This window comes from Phaethon aethereus (genome assembly GCF_964289735.1).
Source record: "Phaethon aethereus genome assembly, chromosome: W".
NCBI classification, from domain to species: domain Eukaryota; kingdom Metazoa; phylum Chordata; class Aves; order Phaethontiformes; family Phaethontidae; genus Phaethon; species Phaethon aethereus.
Genome location: NC_138581.1, coordinates 2,754,676 through 2,776,509, shown reverse-complemented (window position 1 = coordinate 2,776,509; position 21,834 = coordinate 2,754,676). Strand labels below are relative to the sequence as shown.

The 21,834-nt window shown below is 41.4% G+C and overlaps 1 protein-coding gene across 1 annotated transcript in view; it reads left to right on the top strand.

The window, feature by feature from the left end:
• LOC309415080 (netrin receptor DCC-like) overlaps window positions 1-21,834 on the top strand; it is a 593,773-nt gene that overhangs the window by 291,864 nt on the left and 280,075 nt on the right. Inside the window, 2 exon segments of the mRNA XM_082012494.1 lie at window positions 7,424-7,574; window positions 7,934-8,070. Of these exon segments, the coding sequence (XP_081868620.1) occupies window positions 7,424-7,574; window positions 7,934-8,070 (288 nt within the window).

Sequence of the window (21,834 nt, the reverse complement as noted above, 5' to 3'; positions counted from 1 at the left end):
CTGCTAATTCTTGACGATAAATTTTGAATACTGACATTTCCAGTCGTCTGGAACAAACCAACTGACCCTTGAGTACCTGATGGTCTGGCAGGCTGGCATCATTGAAACACAAAATAATAGCATGATCCATGCAATGAAAACCAGTCAGTATCAGTATATGAAAACAGATGATGTCAACATAAATTGTGGTGATGGTTAGTATTGTTATAGTAGATTTCTGGAAGGATTTCTTGCCTGAGAAATTGAAAATCAATATGGTATCTATATGATAGATCAGATAGATCCAAAATAGAAATGATTACTCCGAATAGAAATGATTACTGCTCAGGTCTTTTTCTAGTGGGAACCAGAGAGATATTCTTGATCTTATACTCTTTAGTACACCACGTAACAATAAAACTGCCATTGAAGTCATATGCACATATCACAGAGGTGGTAAATACTGAAGAATGTGGGTTGCTATACAAATCTTCATAAGTGACGCAGAATCAAAAAAAAAATTAATGTAATTGGTCCTATTGGCCATATCATAGGCGAGCATAGGGGGTGGAGCAAATACTTTCCTGTGACCAAAAATCTTGGAGGTTCATCTTGAGTAATCGGCAGAACGAGGGTAGAACAGTGCCGTGAGAGGCTGGTGAGATCCTGGTACGGATAAACCAGTGATGGCTGAGTGGTGGCACAGGAGACGTGCGACTTCCATGCTGAGGTCAGTGTGATGTAGGGTGTCAGAAATGTTGCAGGAGGTTTGGAGGAGGCTTAGAGAAATGCCATAAAAATGATTTAAAAGACTGTCCCGTTTACCATTTAAAAGCTACAAAACTGGGGCTGCTACTTGTTTGTAAAAGTTGACTAAGTTAATATTTGAATTTTTTTTTACTTCGTTTTTTTCCACTCCAAACAGACTAGGACTGGGAGTAAAATCTCTCTCCTCTCCAGTTATATTCATAGGGCTACATCAAAAATCTTGATTTAGGTTCTCCTCTGGATTCAGTTACTCCCCGGATCAAACCACTGCTCCTTCAATTGCGTGTGTATTTGCACCTCAAGGACGATGTAGGTCTAAAATAATGCCTGCCAAAGCTCTGCTGCTCAGCTGAAAGTAAGAGTGTAAATGTGTTGCTGCTTTCTCGCCTCTGCTCTATTCTCCATTTTCAGGATAGCAGATAATGTAGTTGTGGAGCAGTTCCTCATTCTGTTTCAATTTTGCTTCTAAAACTTTAATGGCTAGAGACAAAGCTTCCACCTCTTGTCTTGTGAATACAAACCAGCAATGTCCCTTCTCTACCCCTGCAGTAATAAATTCTATATTGTTCTTTTACCTAAGGATCTCAAAGAACAAGTCAAAGGGCTGTAAATATTTTTGTCCTCATTATGGATGAGGAAACTGAGTGTCTAGCAAGAAATCATCATTAAAGCTAGCAATAGGACCCCTGATGTATAGTCTCACGTTCCAGCAGCGACTTGGCACAGTTTTCCTTGCACTTTAGTTAATGTATTTTCACGTTACTACAGTAAGAAGAATGTCTTCACGCCCTGCTTTGTGTTGGTGCGAATTTTACAATCTTTGTATGTCCTTATTACTTATATGCTCCTGGTCATGTCAGATCCCAGAGCTCTGCTGAGCCAGGCTTGCGCTTTTTGGGAGGGGAGGGCGGCAGGGATGAAGCAGAAAAATGCTCGCAAGGGGGTTGGGAGGCAGAGGCAAAAAAGCAAAATCCCAAAGTAGTAACTGCATTCTGGTTATACATTTTAATGCATTCTGTATATTGAGAGATCGGTATCATTTTAATGACAGATTTCTCTAACGCTGTTCGCACGTAACCCTCGCTTTCTCGTTGGGATTAAGCGTTCAGCCTCTAGGCACGATGGTGAGATCAGGTTGGGGAATTTTGCTGGCCTTTTTTCACTGACAGCAGAGAGCCAAACTGGGTTTTATTTGGTCTAAATCTTTCTCTCTCTTAGTCGAATTTAGAAATGTTTTTATGAACACTTAGAGATATTCCGTCACATCAGTGTCACATTAAAGGCATCTCAGTTCTGTAATTTGCAATATAAAAACTGCTGCAATAAAAAAATAAAATTGTACTGGCAAAGTACAATATTATCCAAATATGTTCAGAAAAATTTTCATGGGCATGATATGATGGGAGGCTTTTGTCGATTGAATAACGCTTATAAATGCAGTGTAGCACAAAGTCGCTTAGCACAATAAGATGCCGTACAACAGGATGCAACACACTCATGAAAGCATTTCCCTTTTTTTTCACTATATAATGTAGCTAAAATACTGCAGGAACTTTTTTCTCCTTGAGTGCTAAAAAGCTGTATCTGTATTGCTGAATCCAAGTGAACTGCTTGCAACATCTTTTTCCTTGGAAGACAGAAATAAATTGCCTTGTCTTGAGTTCCACTTGCTTAAGACCAATTTGGTAGGAGAGTTAGATACATCCTTAACTCTTACCAATGCATAATGATGCAAATCTGAGGGTTTGTTGAGAGAATGGTCACTGACTGACTATGAAATATGCCGGTAAAATGTGACTGAAGCTATGCCTTTGACATAAGAATGAGAAAAACATAATTCAAGACCTTTTCCTGCTGCGGAACACGTATATGTCCTACTTAAATCACTAAATGTCTCAATTACACCATTAACCATCTATAAAAAGGAGACAAAATGACTTATACCTTTATAAAGCCTTATTAGAATATGGTTTTTTGCAGATAGTGTGGCGTTCTCAGATGTAAGTGTAATGGGGACTATCGAAATTGCATACACATTCACAGATCCTCTTCGTGGTTTTGAATTTCAACTGTTGTTGATTCAGTGAGCATGGAAAATATGTGTATAGCTGTACCTCGTTACTGCGCATAGGGTGCTCGAGAAAAATGCGAAATATGAAACAAGAGGTTTTGCTTTGTTCAGGGAAAATAAGTTCTTGCAGCTCACTGCTTTGTAATTGGGTTTAGGTATATCCGATCGTTCTTACACATTAATGTATAGAAATTTGTTGAAATAAAATTGACAAACGCCAGCAACGTGATAGGTGCTGTGCAGGCTGGGAAGTCAGCGTAGCCCTTGCTTCCAGCTGGGCGACATCAGGCTCCGTTGTGAGCGTGGGCGGTGATGGGGGCCACGGCCCGGCGGCGGGAGCGGCTCGCTCCGCGTGGTCCCAGTCAGGCGGTTCGCTGGAAAAGAGCAGGAGGTGTCCCGTCGTGTCCCCGTGGATGGGGCATTGCAGCCGTGAGCTCAGGCCGCGAATGGGCGATGCACGAGAGATTTAATCATGGCTGAAGTCGATGCCTCCAGTGGAGCCGGAGCTTCGTGCAAAGAATTTTTCATCTGCTAAAGCTAGTCCATAGTCGGTTGATTATGTGGGCTTGATTATGGTGTACAAGTACCTTGTCAGGGAGAATACACTGCGTGCTCTTTAATCAAGTGGAGAAGGGCTTAACAAGACCTTGGATATCTTTATAATCAAGACTGGATGCTTTCCTGAAGAATGCACTTTATTCAAGCACGCTTTTGAGCTCAGGATGGGTATGGCTCTGTGGTCTGTCTATACAAAAACCAAGATTTAATGGCCCTTTAGTCTTAAAATCTCCTCATTTGTTTTTCCTTTCTCTATAATATAAAAATCGAATTTGTTGGCTGATCTCTTTTTTATTTCTTAGCTGGAAATAACTGGTTGCGTTGGTGCAGCAGTGAGGGGTTTTATCAGAGAAGTCTGAACCAGATGCTGAAACTTCTACCTGGGCGCTAGATGTGTACTGCTTCCTTAAGCCCACAAAAAGGCCTGGTTTCCTCACGGGGGCTGTTGTGCCACTGGTGTGTATTTTTGTAGGGTTTACTCAGTTTAGTGGTTTGTTTTTTTTTTTTTTAAAATTATTTTATTTTTTCCCCTGCCAAGCATAAGCGCGGGGAGACTGTAGCACCTCCAGCGCAACACCCTAGTGCGGAGGTTTGCCGTCTGTGGTCCCACAGATGTTTTCGTCAATGAACGTCCAACACCATCCCCTGTTCAAGGGGGAACTCAGTTCCGAGAGGAAACTGTGGATGTCCACCCTAAGGAAAGGGTGCCTTTGGAGACTCCTTGGTTCCTTGTAAGGTTATTGTTAAGTAATTGTAGCTTCAGATCATGCCGTCTTTCGTGTCCTAGTTGCTGAGCTCTGGTGTTAGACCACCTCTGGGTTTTGGCAGGTGGCACAAACCCACACCTTCGTTTGTGATGTGCTGACTTTAGTAGTCTTGTTGGTAGCATGTCGGTCCGCCTTATAACTAGCATTCTGTATCACGAAAGCTGTGGGTTTGCTTCTTGATGTTTAAACAAAATGTGTTAGTTACCCCCTCCAGACCCCTCTGGTAGTAAAACTGACGGTAGGCTTCACCGCACGGACGTAGGGAGTGACCGCGGCTGTGGTCTGCGTGGGCTGTGTTCGGCACAGCCGGTGCTGGCTGCCGCCTCCTGGGAGGCTCAGCCCTTGCTAGGGACCCGCCTGAATAACGCGCAGGTTCTGATCTTCAGGGGTTTGAAACCGCAGCGCTCTCGCTCCCCTTATTTTCTGAAAAGAATAAGATACTTTCTGCTTTTTTGCTTCCCATGACAGATACTTCCTTCAGCTCTTCATGTGGCTTTAAGCGGCTAACTTTGGCTGTACCCTGCACTCTTTATTCCACCGCGAATCAAGCAGCAAAACGTTGCTGCACAAGCAACACCTTCTGCTTTTGAGCTGCGTTTCCGTATGAGAGGGGTGTAGAGAAGGTGCCGCTTCTCAGCCAGCCCCTATATCATTAGGGAGTTCCGAAAAGTTCAAATGCAAGCTTAGCGTCTGTCTGTGAGTCTTGGTTGGAGCGAGGGATGGAAACGAAGACGAAGGGCAGGCGATGGCAGAGCACGGGACCCTCTCCCTCTTCCGTTGTCTGCGGCGCAGGGAGCAGCGGCCGGCCCGCGGCACTGCCGCGTTGCGGGCGCGGGAGTCAAGAGGAGCGGTCCTAAAGGAGAGCAGATGTTAGAAAAGGGAGCTACGCAAGAGGCGAGAAGATTATTATTAAGCCTAAGACTTAGTGGGGGTAAAAGCAGAGAGATGTTACCGGGACGTGTAGTAGTGGCGTATTCTTCATGCTGAAATGGTAAGTGGCTCCCGTTAAATGAAAAACTAATTTGAAATACATTTTAGACTAAAGTGTTTGTGATGATTTTATGTTAATTAAGGAATTTCAAAATAACAATAAAAAATACTTATCTACCTTTGAGTCTATCCTCTGTCATCTGCCATTATTGTCTAACGATTTGAGCCCCAGTTCGGAGTTGGACAGTGGCTTTCCTCTTCCAGTGTTCAGCAGTTTCTCATGTTGGTACCCCCTTAGTTTAACCTTGGCCTTGCTGTCTGCCTGCATACCTTAACGTTAACAGTTTTGCTTTCATTTAGATCAGGAAAAATGCCAAATGAAATACTGTTGTTTTTCAGTTTGGTTGGAGTATGGTGTTGCTTTAATCTATGCTGGTTATTAACTGATTATTCAGATTGTTGACAGTTACAGTGGAAACATTATTTTCACTGGAGGAGTTAAGACAATAGCGGTATCTCGTGAACGTTGTTTCTAGTCTCCAGTACAACAAAAATATATTTTGCATCGCTGTAAAACATGAGTGTGCTACCCTGCTTTTTTCCAAGTACAGAACAGCAATACATATTGAGCTACTTCTGTGTGGTTTAGGATTTTGCAGCCTTGTCTAATATCCAGCCTATACCAGCTCTGGAATTCCATTTATTCCGGATGTATGCAAAGAACCCCTTCAGCCAAATGTATTCTACTAAAGCCTATGGCTTCAGTTATCAATTCTCTTTTTTTCTAACTTCAAATTTTATCTTCATTGATGTCATGTTCCCTATATTTTTATTGCTGTGCTTCTTACTGCTGCTCACATCTCCCATCCTAACTAGGATCATTATTTTAATCAGACAGCTTCTTTTGTGATTTCAGAACTAAGTGCTTTTGAAAGGAAGGAGACTCTCCCATGTTAAGATCTGGATACCATTTATAGGTTTTGTTTGCTTTCTAGTTTTGCACATCTGTTTTCATCTTTGGACAATTGACTTAACAATCCAAATAAAAGAAAGAAAAAAAGCCAAACAAGAAAGCTTTGGTTTTTTGCTAGTTAGCTACCATGTATTTAATTGCATACGTTAAGGTAATATGTGTATTTGTGGCTATTGCAAGAGATACCATGCAGTTCATCACTGGTCAGCTAAGATGTCTTCAGAGATTGAGTTGTGTGCGATAACGTCCGCATCAATTGCGCTTACTGATGGCTGGAAATGGCACGTCCATCTGGTTACAGTAAGAAGTTGAAACATGCTGCTGTTTTGAATCCATAACAAATGCACGCTGATAGATAGAGTTTCTTCCTACTTCTATGGGAGAACCAGCTAATTACTTGGAGGTGATCCTGGAAGATCCTGTAGTTGTTAATTTGGTGGGAATATTCATTTATATTGTGTAATTTTGATGTTTGTGTTAGGAAACAAGGAGTAATGTTTAATGGCTGCAGTCCAGCACATTTGTTTCAACATCTGTGATAAGAAAATGAAGTTGTCGTCAAGAGAAGGAGCAGGCACATAAAAAAGCAAACAAACCCAACTGATTTCCCTGGCGTGTGGTTCCGTTTGCTGGTATTTCAGGCACGATGGGCGGGATTTGGGTCTAGGTTGTCACCTGAACGTGGGTTGTCCCCGGTCAATGCCGATCCACCCGTGGCAGTCAGAGGCAGAGATGTAGCTATCCTGAGGCAGGCACCCTGAGCTCGGCCCAGCTGCCCACAGGTAGGTGTCTGGGGCTGTCTGAGACAGCCTCCGATGTGCAGGGTATCCGCGCGGACACCTTCGGTCAGGCAAAAGAGAATTTGGGGCACTAATCCTTCTACTTATTCTCTCTTAATTCAGATTTTTCAAGTTACTCAATTCTTCATTTTCTGTGTTTTCCTAACCCACCATACATATGAACTTACCTGCTGCAACTCCAAAACAGTGTTAATTCAGTACCACTCTTAACCTTATGTATATCTCTGTTTTCTCTTGTCATGACTGTGCCTTTTCATGTGGTTGTTCCAAGACCTGACTTTAATACCAGGCTATAAACAGTTTCCTGAAAAGTTTCCACTTTCCTGAAAGCTGGTATTTTTCTGCCTTCAAATTGCTCCCTTGGGTTCAACCTGTAAGCAGCTCTAAGATTGCCATTTGATACACTTTTTATATGTCTGTACTACGATTTTCTATTTTTCCCCTCAGTAAGAATCTGAGGAAGCTGTGGTCTCTTGGGTCCGTTATTGATCAGCCATTTTACATTCCCCATTCCCAAGAAAAAGAATGTTTTGTTTTGTTTTTTAATGGATCACAACTGTTTCTCTTGCTCTCATAGATCCAGGTTTGCACAGGCAGCAGTTTTTCCTGCAGCGACCGTCGAACGTGGTGGCCATGGAAGGGAAGGATGCTGTTCTGGAGTGCTGCGTTTCTGGGTACCCGCCTCCCACCTTCACGTGGCTGCGAGGAGATGAAGTGCTCCCCGTCAGGTAGCTCAGTCTTCTGTGGATCGCATATCTAACGCTACGTTTCCTTGAGCAAAGTACAGGGAAACCACTGAGTAATGCTTTAAATTCAGTGGGGTGGGTTTGGAGGCCAGGAGATTTTCCTCCTGAATGGTACTGAGACTGGATGTGCCTCTTAACCTGCTGCTATAACTCCTCTCTGCACCAAATCCGAGGGTGGAGTTTGATCATACATGTGGCTTGGCTGGTATTTAAAATGGAAGTGTAAAGCTATTAACAGCAAAAATCACAGTTGAGAATTTATAGCTTAATATACTGTGTTTAGTTTTCTAGCTAGAGCCAGCACCTTAACATGTTGTGGACATGTGTTATCAATGTTTCAGGTCCAAAAAGTATTCGTTACTGGCCGGCAGTAACTTACTCATATCAAATGTGACTGACGACGATTCTGGGACGTACACGTGTGTAGTTACCTACAAAAACGAGAACAGCAGTGGCTCTGCAGAGCTGTCAGTGATGGGTGAGTACATGAACTTGGCCCGCCTTGCTTTTCCAGGAATGTTTTTAATTGTTCCCTTTTCCACAATGACTTAGTTTTCAGAACTCCAAATAACTGCAAACTCTACAAGTCCCTTCCCTGCTTTGATCAGGTATTCGCACCCATGGAAACCAAGTCCCATAAATCGTTGATTACCTCCCACCGTGCTCGATAGCCTTGCTGTTGCCAAACGTCTTGTGGTATCAGATGCTAATTGCTACTGCCTGCCCTACACGGTCCTTTCCCTTTGCTTCTTCCTGAAGCCTTAGTTTTGGCATTACAACGGAAGTCCCCGTTGTGCACGATGTCAAGCACGGTGGGTTGAAAATCAGGTTTGTAGCTGCTCTTAAATTTTTTTATTTATTTCATGAACAGTCAATATGGTAAGATAAGAAAAACCCATGTATTTAGCATCTTCTTACCAAATTAACAGACGTCCAAGTAAATTCATGGAAGCCCTCGCTCGGCATTGGTGCTCTGAGGGTTCCCACTGTTCAGTCTTATGAAAGTGCCCTCCCGACAGAACCTGCTTCCCCCACGTTCCTTCCTCGTGGCAAATATTAATGGAATCTGAAATATGTTTAAATCTAATAGCTGCCTTTTTTCTTTTTTCTTTATTTAAACAATTGAACAATAGCAGAGTACATTAGTGTTATTCAGTCAGATCTAAAAATGACATAGTTAATACTTAGTCAAACAAAAAATTTTTCAATGTGCTGTTCATTTTGCATTCTGGCTTTAAAGCTTATGTGTGAAAAATACTTTCATTAGTGAATAGAGCCTTAATTTGGATTATAGGATATTCAGTGCTTGTATAACAATATCCTTTTATCAAGCCATAATAAAATATAATAATTACTGGTGACGGAGGGTTTAGTTCTATTTCCTTAGGTACGTTAATGTAATACGTTGTTTTACTGGATAAAAATAAAAATGTGGCTTTGCAATTGTGGAATTTCACTTATTATGGAATTGTTTTCATTACAAGGAATCAAATATTGAAAAGGCAGGCAAGTCGTTGGGCAGCGTACTTTATTTGCCTTACTGAAATACGTTGATTTCAAATCTAGCATGCAGCAGGTGACTAATTGTTTGAGAAATAGAAATAAATTACGCTGATATTTCACCCCAACAATAGATTGCAGCATCTATTGGTAAGAGCAGCTGTGGCTGGAGGAGGATTATTGCATATGTTATTGCATAGATGGTTTCTGTCCGTGTAGTTCTCATAAAAATTAATGGGAGTTTTACATCTAAGTCCTTTATGTACCTCTTGAAAAATATTCCTGTCTGCATCCAGCCTGTAGTGCATCTAGCTTTGGCTTCGTTACGCCTTCTGCTGCAAGTGTGTCATGTAGAAATTAAAGGTACCTAAATTTTCAAGCGCGTTGAAAGGTGTGTGACGGCAATGTGACACCACTGTAAGGATGAATAGAAGATGATGAAAATCTCCAGGAGAGGACGACAGAATGCCAAGACAGTGCTAAGCGTGAAACCAGACCGACAGAAAGGTGAAAGATGCCGCAGTTGCCGACTCTTTGCAGTCCCAAGGGCAAACCAAAACGACGTTGCTGTGGCACAGTGCAGTTGTATTCACCCTGTAGGTAGATCAAAGATTTCTTTGGTAAAGTTTCTGTTCACATATGGGATGGGATTCACAAGTGCAGAACAAATGAAAAAAAAAAAAAACAAAACCCAAAACTGGAGCTGTAACTTAGGCACAATATTGATAGACATCTCTTATTTTCATGAGATCATTCATTTGTGACAGACTTAACCGAAGATGAAACATCGTGTTCATGTATGTTTGTGTTAATAACAGAAAATGTTCGAAGGATTCAAAAGAAATTACATGACTAAACTGGAGAGATGATGAGAGAAATCCCCTGATATCTGTCTTTCCAGAGCAATATACCAGGGCTACTAATTTGTTCAGAATCTTTATTTAGTTTATTTGTTGAATCCTTACCAGTAGGAAACTCTCAAATGCACTAAATTTTCTCATGTAATCTTTATATCTTGTAAACAGAACAATTACTTGATATTTTTATTTCCTCCTTTGGCTAGATACAAATGCAGGTATTTCCGTGTATCGCCTTAGAGTTAATATGCTTGTTTGTTTAATTGTAGATCGCCCATCACTCTTTTGTTGCAAGACTCACCTTTTTTTAATATTGATGTAATCTTTTAATTGTTAATGTATCTGTAGTGCGAAGAGGAATGAGAGATTTGGAGTTGGAGTACAAAAAAAAAAAAATCTAACAGTCCGATAATTATCTCCTCTGAAGTCTGAGTAGACAACATCAGATCAAAGTTAGTTACATCACATGGTAGCAACATGCTTTTGATCTTTTAAATAATAAGGCTATTTGCAAGAAACAGAGTGTTTCACAATGGAGTTCCTATTAGTTCTCTTAAAGAGCTAAAAATAACCCCTTCTGTGTTGGACATAGGGCTAAAATTGCAAGAGGTGAATGAATTTGCAAGAAGAGATAATATTTTGCTAAATTTTGATTTTTGTATCACGGCCTTTTAGCAACATTTTAACCATATCTCCCAGTGTAATGAAAATTAAAAGGTCCAAGTGCAGATTACCTAGTTACTATATAAATCATCTGCATGCTCAGTAGCTTTAGAGAGCTTAGTGTTTAAACAAATGTTTGAAGATGATTAAATGTGTTAACCAGTGTCAACTGCAGTTATTTTCTAAATATTTTCTAGCCTTCAGAAGTGTATTTTGAGCTTGTTCCCTTTTGACCTCTGAGGTGTTTTTTTTTTTTTATATAGCTGCTTTTTTTTTTTTCTGTTTTAAGTGAGATTGAAAATCTGTTTAGCTGTTTTAGCAAAGAACCCACCCCAAGTCCCTAAATGTTTTGGAAGTGGCATAAATCCAGAAAGAAGTTTTCCACACCCTATCCCTACTGGTGGGATCTCGCTCTCGTTGCAGCCCGCTTTGGTGGTGGGATTTGAGGTCGAGATCTAGGAGAGATCTAATCCTACAAACCCGGTTTTCTGTAGGTGGTCATTACTGAATTGATAGGTTTGCTGATATGCTGTATACAGCATTTCTTTTTCTTCCTGCTTAGTATTTGGATTGTCCCTTGATTGTGTCAAAAAGCAAACTAGAGTTGTACTGATCTGTAGGGGAAGAGCTTTGCATCTTCTGAATGTTGAGAGTTCTATCAACTATTCCTGCATAATAATGCATATATTCAGAATTACACTGTTGATGCCACTGAATCAGGCAGCTATTTTTAAATGGATCAAGGTTGTGGTAATACAGATTTTTAATTATCTTTTCCTATGAATGTTCCTTAAGGAGGAACAGAGAAGGAAACAGTTTTCCAGCAGTGTTGGGTCAGGAACGCTGGTTTGAGATACTTTGAGGCCACTGCCTAAAGTAAGAGAAAGTACTAGCAAAAAGCAGGAAAAAAATGGATCTGAAGGACAGTGTTTGCAGAAAAACACTGTTTCTAATTTTTACCAAGCATCCACCTGTCTAAGGTACAAACAACTTAAACGCAATTCGGAAGCATTTTTTTCTATGCAAATGCCCTTTACTGGGGAGTTTTTAATACGAAGTGGTTTTAGCGCTAGTTTTGTTTGCTATTGCGGAAGAAAAACTGCATCAAAGGAAATGCCACTTGAGACAAGTGGCTTGTAAAGTCACCTAGGTCTTTTTGACAAGAATGAATGATTGCAAGCGTCGTGCATCTTGGTCAAATCAGTTTTACTTCTGACTCTGCTGCATAAATTCCTGAAGCAAAATGGTTATTCAGAGATCAAGGTCATGGAAAGTACTGAATAAAGCAGGCATGGATCACGTTGTTGTGTGTGAATCACTTAGGTCGAGAGTAGTATTAAGAAGGAAGCCTGCATCACCATAACATGGTTTGACACAGCAATGAAAGCATGAAAAATGAGAAGCCTCCTAACATTTCCTTTGTGAGCGCTGCTTAAGCTGATCTCGCACAAACGCATCAGCCCTGAAATATTTACAGAAGCAGTTATAGTCTATTGCTGATGTTAAAAGTCAAACCCAGTGATGTACCCTATTGGTATATACTCATTGAAAAATAATTTCAGAACATAATCCACTGTTATAAACCTGTAGAGAAGCAGGCAGATCTTCAGTGGATGGATGCTGCAGCAGCTCTGAGAAGCTGGTGAACTGAGGAAAATTTGAGTAAGCTGAGGATCTTGGTCAAGCATTGGCACAGGCTGCCCAGGGAGGTGGTGGGGTCACCATCACCAGAAGTGTTCAAAAAACGTGTGGACATGGCACTTGGGGACATGGTTTAGTGGGCATGGGGGGGTTGGGTTGATGGTTGGGCTTGATGATCTTAAAGATCTTTTCCAACCTTAATGGTTCTGTGATCTGTTTCTCTGTGATCTCACACTGTGGCGTAGGACAATTTTGTTCACGTCTTGCTATCTTGTTGAAGAAACCAAGCACAGAACAGACTAATTAGTTTGGCTCTGAGTTCATAGTTCTGTCTGGAAAAAGCAGCACAGTAATCTACAATTAATCTCAATTTATTTTCCAATGTATTGTTCTTATGCCCTGTGAGATATCTAGTTCTTACTGAGATGAGAGAATATTAATGGTAGTCACCTGAAAATACCAAAGTCGAGTATTTAAATTAGGCTTTGGGAAAAGATGACTTTCTTGGGGTATTGATGTGAGACAGGCAACCCAAACTCTGTTGGAAATACTGGGCTTACCTGCTGAAATGTAACCAGGCTTTCTAAGATGAAGGTGCTGGACGAAGTGGATTAATAACTCTTTCTGTGTTCACTCCCCTTCATTTAGAGAATTTAAAAAATGTATTACCTTAACAGTAGTGTTAATGGCTTCACAGAAGCCAGTTATAGTTTTCCATCCAGGAAAAATACATTTGGACAGTGTTTAAAATGAATTTTTTGCAACCGAAGCTGAAACACTTCCCTTTGAAATCAGTTACCTACCGTTGCATTGCTAACGGAGAGCACGGTATGGTCACACGGTGCTAAATACAAGTAGCGACAGTAAAATAATGCTACGGACGAGCCCTGATTTCAAAACTCTAGCTACTTCCCTAAAGGATTTTATTTTTGCCTACTTAGGAAATTAAAAATCACAGTACTAGCGGAGCTGTGTCACCCTGTGACAGAAATGATGAATTCTTGGCACTAACGGGGGTCTGTGCTGGCATAAACAGTAAACTGCGAAGCACCACGTAGTGCCACAGGTTTCCTATGGCAAAGCTGTCGGAGCCTTGGCAGGTTTTTGCTGCAAGTTCCTCCGTTTCTCTTGATCTCAGATTTGTTTTGCCTTCTGGAGGGGTGCAACTGAAGAGAGGAAAAACATAAGGGTGGCAACAGTTTCAAAGGATGGTGGGGGGAAAGGGGCTGTCCTGGCTGCGACTGATGCACGAAGAGCATTTCATTAATAGGACGCTTGAAGGCGGGGTACGAGAGAGTATGTGCATAGCCAAGTGCCTGGCACTTCTGCAGGCATGTCGAGGCAGGGCAAGTACTGGAATCAGCAGAGTTTTGTGGAAATTTTTGCAGTTTTCCTTTTATGTGTGAACATGCTCGACATTCTGATGCCTTTTTTTTACATATATCTTAAGCTACGTAAAGCAGTTCAGCCAAGCGGTCCGAGCAGAATGACTGGCTTATCCAGCACCCTCAGTGAGTCAAGAAACTCATGTCATGACTGAATGCCCTTGAGACAGATGAAATATTTGAGCGGGTACAAGTGCTAACATCACTGCTGCAAATTTAAAGCTCATGAAATGATATATTTTTCCCTTTTAAGCAGCCTCGTATTAAATCTGTGGAACTTCCTATCATAGCATAGCTTTGGGACCAAGAGATTTGGAGATTGAGTCAAGAATTGGCATTGTTTTAATGGATATGAGCACATGGAACACCATAGAAAACAGGATTTCAGCAGTCTCTCTCCTGTGTGTGTTTTTATAGAGAGGCAGACGATATATATGTACACACCACACATGTACGTATATGTATTTATGTATATATTTGTGTGAACTTCAGGGTTGACTTAATCCTTTATGGGAAGAAGCATCCACTTCCATATAATAATACAATATGATACTTAAATATAATTATTATATAAGAATATAATATAAGCATGTGGTATTCTCTATATATTCTATTCACCACAAAGTTTCTCCCAGCTTACTCTGATGCTGTTGACACTGGCTAGTGCTGGCAGTGAGGCTGGACTGGAATGAGCAGCAGTCTGATTTTTGAGAATTTCTGTATAGGTGTGTCTTTTTTCCAGTCCTGTTTGATATCTTATTTTGCTTTTAGAGCAGTTTGAAGAATTTGTTCTGAGTGATTTTCCTTTAATGGAGTCTGTGAAGAATGAGGTGAACGCCTACTTGCAAGTGAAGGCAAGCTGATCCTGGTAATGGTGCGCGATTGAAGGACAGTCAGCTAATTTTTATTGCCGTGGATGGAATGGGAGTTGAGTGCCTAATTCAGACCATTCTGGAAATGTAATTCTTGTCAATGCATCATGAGTGTCAAATACTTATTCAGCACCTGATGCTTGTAAAAAGCACTTGAGTGAAACTCCAGTGTTGCCATTTTCTGATAATGGTGTTTAAATTCAATCCTATTAAAAATAACTATACCTAACAAGGTCTGCAATACCGATGTTCGCTTGGCTGATCATAGGAAAATTGCTGTGTCTGGGTATGATCTACAGGTTTATGTTTAAGGGAAAAAATATTCATACAAAAATCCCTTTGAATCCTCAGGAGAATGAATGTTGGAAAGTTAACTATACCAGATCTATGCATAGTCTGATTTTTAAACTTTCATTTTGTGGATCAGCCTGCAATAGTTGCAGAGAGATCGCAGTGACTGCGGGGGCCGCGGGGCGAGTTTGTGCCGTGCATGGTTCTGCCCGCGTAACTCTTGAGCAACGGAGATGTTCCCCGTCCCAACAGGTGATGGCATGGTTTGCTGCCCCAGATACCTTCAGCCATCTCTGACTTAAGTTTTTACTTGGGCTCTAGGCTCTGTTGGGCTATGCATACATTTCTTAAGACTGATTTTGATTTCCGTGTATGTGTATAGGTGCTAAATGAGGTTTAGAGAAGTGCCTAAATAATGCTGGGAGTCAATACTGACCCTGAGCAATACTGAGAAGCTGCTTACCCTTTGGGGAGGGAATTTTTTTTTTCCTGTTGTCTTGTTTGCTTCTTGGTTTGTTCTTAAATATGACCTTGAGTTAAGTAACGTGCAGGGAGCCCTGAGGCATGTGTGCAAAAGTTACTGTTAACGTGGACTTAGTGAAAAGTTTTTGAGGTAAAAACGTGGGTTAGCTGTTGTGGGTCAGCTTGACCTTCAGTGAGGTCTGGGAGCTGAAGTGCCCGTTTAGAGAATCTGCTTTGTAGGTCCAATGAGCTTTTCAAAATTTCACCACCAAATCTTGTTTAAAATTGTGTTGTACAGAAGGTTTTTGAGCAGCGTTGATATGTAAAGCTCAAAGTGGAGGATGTGGGTCTCTTACATTAGAGGTAGTGGGAAAAGTTTAACTTCTGTGATAGGACTGAGCCATCTGTGACACCAGAAGACCTATAACTGCTGTTTCACCAACTTAAATGTATATTGGTATTAAAAAAATACAGATTTTCTTTAAAAATTCTCTGTTTTTCAAAACCACTAGCCGTATTGCTTTATAATTGTCTAATTGTTGCATAACACTAGTTACTGCATTTTGGTATATCCATTTAAGTATGAATTAAGTGTCTCTCTTCTGAGCATTAAACAGGATAAGACAAAACCCAACGAATCCCAGAGAAGAGGTCTATTTTCTTTCACTGTGCAGTTCTTCAGCAATGGCATCTGCTCGTAGCACTCAGCTGCTTCTGTGAACGTCTAATAATAACGCCAGGAATCTTTCATAGTATGGTATTATAATTAATATATTAGCATGGTCTAGGACTGTACTGTTTCCAATAAGGAGAGTATTTTTTATACTTTCCAAAATAATTGAAAACGAGACGTAAAGACGATGCAGTTGAAATGAGATTTTCCCCATATTGCTGTCTGGATTTGAGAAATAAAAACAACAGATGTCTTCATGCATTTTAAACAGCTTGTTTTAAAACACAAAAACCCAAAAACTTTTATTTTAAACTGTTTTAGGCAGAAAGCTTCCTTGGGGAGGTGTGGATCCCAAATACTTAACCTGACCCTTGACCGTTCAGCTCTTTCTGGTTTGTTTCTTTGTCTTAATGCAGAGAAGAACCTGCAGCTGGGTTACTTCTTGAGAATAATCTTTTATCGCTTGTGCTATAAATTGAGAACTGCATGAATGTATATTACAACACGAGAAGTGGTTGCTTTTGCCCTTGGAGTGGTTTGCTCTCTATTCCCGAGCTCTCCAGAGTACTTTCTGCAGCAAGGTGCTTGAGCATAAGTCACACTGGTACTTGTAGAAGACAGTCAAAATATGTAGATCTTATTACAAAGCACACTCATGTCACTTGAAAACAAATAAACTACGTTTATTGTCTGTGTATCACAACTTCTTTTAGTTCATAAACACATGCGTGTAGCTTTTAGGAGCCGGTTGCACAGGCAGTTATCAGGCACGCGTAAATGGAAGCGGGGCGGGCTGTGATTTCTCAGGGTCCCTTCCAGCCTGATTTTCATCATCCCTTTTACCATTAGCGCAGTGGCTTTGTTGATGGAAGGCAAAATCTTTTTTTTTCCCAAAATGTCACGTCTTTAAAATCAGAGTTAGGGCAGAGTTTCACAGGTAAGAGGAAAGTTGGCATGACTGTGCTTACAGGCCATTGCCATTCCCTGCGCTCTTTATTTATAACACGAGATGAATGGCAGCATTCATTAGACCTTTTTTTGTTCCCTGTGCCTTCTGGCTCTGGTTTGATTCAGCGTGACAAGAGTGATTTGCCAGCGGTTTGATTAATGGTTATAAAAGGCCCTAAATGAAATGAATGGTGAACTGCACTCAGTTATGGAGTAGTTCCCATTAAACTACATAGTTAACACAAATTAATGCAGCTGCCAAAACTCAATTATTAAAAAAAGGCGGCAGGAGACTGTCCAAGACTGGAAAATGTCCGTTAGTTGTAACGAACGTATCTAGCGCCGTTCCCATGACTTTTCCCAGCTTTTGCTATTCTTCAGATGGCTGAAAGTGTTATATGCTGGCTTCAGGGGTACGCTTGCGGCTTGCTGGGAAAGTATGTACCGCTCGCAGTAGTGGCGATCTGATAAAACCTCTTGGGACTTTGAGCCTACTCAAATTCAGCATGTGAAGTGTGTATGTTCCCGTTGCAAGGGAGAGGCTCTCCAAAGTCTTCTGAGCAAATGATTCCGATTAGTTTAACTAGAAGGTATTGAACAGAGCGTAGAACAGGCTTCCTACGAGGTGGCTGGGTTAATACGAACATTTATTAGCCGAGACAAACAGTTCGCTATGCCGGGGGAAAGCGCGAACTCAATTGAGACACTGGCTGCATCATCGTTCATAGGAACTGCGTAAACAAGCTGCCACTGAATTCTCTGTGACCGCTAAATAATTGCGGCTTTCCAAGTAACAGGTTTAGTTTTTTTCCTGCTGCCCAAGGGAGATGTTCAACACAAGCACAAGTTCTTCTTCATAAGTATATTTAGATATATAGTTACACAGTTAACAGAAAATTACTTTTGTTCTTCTTGTAATTCTCTATCTTATTGCAAAGTCTGACTATAAACGTGGTCCCGGACTCCAGAAAAGCTACGGAAGTGGCGAAGTTCTCCAGCGGAGATTGAATACAGCCAGACGGTGCATGGGGATAGTACTTACTATATACACATACAGCCACTGAAAAATTTTGTGAAATAGCAACTTCAGTGAATATCAGCCCCAGCAGCAGAGTGGTGCTGAGGACTCAGACCGCATCACCTCAGCAAAGCTTTTTTCGCAGCTATACAGCAACTCACAGGTATCTGAGACCACCCCTGCCCAGCCGGTGGGAAGGGCTAGAAACAGTAAAAGCACATTCAGTCCAAGCTGGATTTGAAAATGCGCAGCGTTTCTAACATACTTTAAATAACTTTGACTTGAATTTTGAAGGACTTGTATGGCTGACATCTATTTTTTTACTCCCATTTAAGCCTTGGAGGTGTATTAGATATGCACAGCACGGAGTTTGCGAGCAACGTTTTGTCACAGCCTACCTAATTAAAGCATAGCTGTAGGCAAATTAGACACAACCATGAGTGTTTTTAACCACCTTTTTATGCATAAGAGAAGAAATCATGAACTTGAATTTGTTTTCGTGGAGAGCATAGTGTCTTCCAAATTACCTCTGAGGTTTGTAAAATGGAGTTGAAATTATACTTAAAAATGCCGGAGCTCTTTAGGTTTGGAAGCAGTTGGGTTCAATATCTTGTCACAGATGATACCCAAGAGTTGAAGGTAAATCTGTGCAGAAGCTCCTCTTTTGGGCAGTTTGAACCTGAGCTCTGGATCAGAATGAACTTAAAGTAAAACTTCACTTCTAGTGTTTGTAAGAACCAGACTGAGAGGCAATGCTTAAAAAAATACACGAGTAAATAAGCTTGCATATTTTGGTTCTCTGTGAGCTTTGCAAAATTGTGAATGAAATAGCACAGACTGCTGAGACATGTAGTGCTGAGATTCACACAGGTTTCAGGTTTGGGACGAAAGGACTTGGGCCTCATTGCTGTGGTGATACTCTATCTACACAATTTTTTTTCTAGGACCTATTGTAAAGAGCCAGAACAAGAGAAGAAGAAGAGTAGTCTAAATATTTCATTCAAACCATTGTCTTTATTTGCATGCAGGTCTGGAGAAAAGAGAACTGAGATGGGGAGGAGCTCTTGTTGCAATTTTTAAGCTGTTTCCCTCTGATCCTGGTAGACAACCATGCGCAGAAAGGACAAGTACAGCAAAAACAGAAAATGCAGCTTTTCTTTCTGGTTCTTACTGTAGTCATACTCTCTCTGGGTAGGACTGTACTGCTCTGTCCATCATTTAGACCCTTGTCCAGGTGTCAAGCTATTTCTAAAAAAATATTTTAGCTGCCTCTTTCAAAGCAGAAAAGATCATTACACAAGGTCGGCTGTTTGGCCAAGTTGGACTTCTGAAGGGAGGGTGGAAGGAGGAGGAGGGGGAGGCTTGAGGACAGAAAAAAAGCAAACCCACAGGGGTGAGGGAAGACCCACAGCACTTTTGGGAACACGGGATCTGGTTTCTAGGTGCTCTCTGGGATGGAGCTCTGTGTCCTCTCAATACTCAGGGTATTTCTCAGGCTCCCAGTTCGCTGGCATCATTCTGGAGCTGGAGGCCATGGGGAAGATTAGCACGCTGGCATTTTCCTGTGAATCCAATAATCCAATCTTTCTTCCAAAACAACATCTTCAAGATAGATCAGTCCAATAATCGGCATTTCTGTTACTTTTTCCACCAAATTTGCCTTAGTCAGTTGTATGTCTGCAGCCCCGCTTACCACAGTGCAATTAGCACAGTCTTACAGCGCTGCGAGCTGAGCTCTTTTTCGTTAGGCTCATTTTAACTTCTTTATGTTTAACTTTTCAGCCTGTCTTTTATAAATTGCATATCGTACAAAACATTTTTTGTTGGACTTTTACTGTAGTGAGCTGCTTGAAATGTAGGTTTCCACAAAACAGGATCTGTTTGAAGCCTGAAAATTAATAATTTCTTATTAGATGCATAATGAAAATCTATTAATTTCAGCTAATATTTTTTTGTTCCAAACGGAGAAGTCTCAGAGGCTGCAAGTTGAGTTAGCATGGGGACTGTGGCAACTGTAGTTATTGTTACCTCTGCTATCTTTTTAAATATATTTTTAAATATTAGAAGAGAGTATTTGTGGTGCAGATACATACTCAAGCTTTTGTTACTTAAAGTAAGGGAAGTTTTAAAACTCAATTATACGAAACTGTCAAATGCAGTTGAGCAGTGTATCTTCTTTTAAAATAGCGTTTTGAATATTTTTTCAATAGCTTTTTGCGCAATTGGTTCACCCTGGTCATCTTTTTTCCTTTGTTTTCTCTGTTTTTACGTTCCTGCCCAAGTATCATTTGCCTAAATCTTCAGTCTCTAATTCACGCTGATTTGCAGCGTGGAAGATTGCTTCGGTCATCTCCAGGTACCAGCACACAGACATGAAGTTAGTTCTTCTGTGATCTCCTCAAAATCTTTAGTTATTTAACTTCCATTTTCCTGTTCCCACTGATTTGTACAGATTAACTGAAGACGACTTGACTATTATGTACAAAAAGTTTACTTTTTGAAGACAACAGAAAATGATTCCCTTTAAAGAAAAATGGAAGTAATCTTTTTTTTTTCCCCCTGTTCAATCGGGTTGTTAGGAAAAAGAAGGCTGTTCTGTGGGGGGTAGGAGTGAGGGCATGGAGCTCAAGCAGGCTCCTGCTGGACATCTCGTGTGTCATCTGCTCTGAAAGGACGTTCTGAACTCCAAGGATGGCAGGAGAGGCCAAGCCCTTCGGAAGAAAGCTCCGTATTTATTGCCTGCAAAGGCAGAGGATTACGGAGGCAGCGGCTGTATTTAGTCAGCTCTATCCAGACCCTCACTGTGCCTTATAACTGGGAAACCACAACTCGGAAAAATCTCTTTTCGGTGCCCACCTGCGTGGGTGGCTTCTGGAGAGCCGCTGCTGCCTGCCGTTTCCTCGTGTGAAAACCCAGCCTTCCCCGAGCCGTGGAGGCCGCCGCTTACGTTGCGAGTATGGATGCTGTGATACCTGTTCTCCACTGATAAAATGAGAAGAGAACTTGGGCGTTTTCTCCGGTAGACCGTAGCTGCCCGAGGTGCAGTAAGACGTGATCTTCGAGCCCTGGGCCGGAGCTGGAGGCCGCGGTGCTGCCCCGCTGTGCGGCGTTCTGCGGGACCGCTGCCGAGGCCGAGCTCGCGTGTCGCAGGAAGGTTGGGAGAAGCATCTGAAAGAGGCATCTAGGGAATAATTATAAAGATAGTGGGAACTGGGCGAGAGCAGAGTCATGGAAACCACCGAAGGATGAAAATTCAAGAGGAGGAGTGTGGCCAACAGTGCCGGCAATCATTGACAAGATCTGTGGGCTAGAAATCGCTTTTCAGTAAACACGAAACATTTTAATGATTTCCCTATTATCCTTCCTCCTCCTCTGCTGTGCAAGTAGCTTGTTTATCACAAACTGTTTTTCTTTTTTTTTTGCCTTCTCATTTCCCATTAATAGTGTCAGTAGAAAAGGAGTGAGAAGAAAAACAACCCCGTTGGATAAAGGGTTAAAGCTAAACTGTTCCACACCAATTTTTGTCTTCTGGAGTGAGGCTTCCTTCTGCAGATGCTGTGCCACGGTGCTCGCAGTACACTGCAGCATTGTTTTGGGAGTATTCTCTTAAAAAACCACAGCATGCTTAGATTATTCACAGCTTCAAGCAGTCCCTGTCCTGGAGGCCATCAGTTAATGCTTAATGGGGACAACTTGTCCTTGCTGATGTCCTTTTCTAATATTTCTGTGGATAAATAGAAGCATTTTCCAACGTGAAGCACTAGGTGCGTGAATTGCCTGTTGAGTTCTCTTTGCCAAACAAGCTGGGAGTTTCCCTTTAGTACTGTAGGTGCCACTGAAAAAGAAAAGTACGGATCTGCTGCCTAAAATCAATGCCCAGGGTGGTGGTTGTGTCTCTGGTGGGAACGGAGGAGGTTCACATCGTCTTGAAG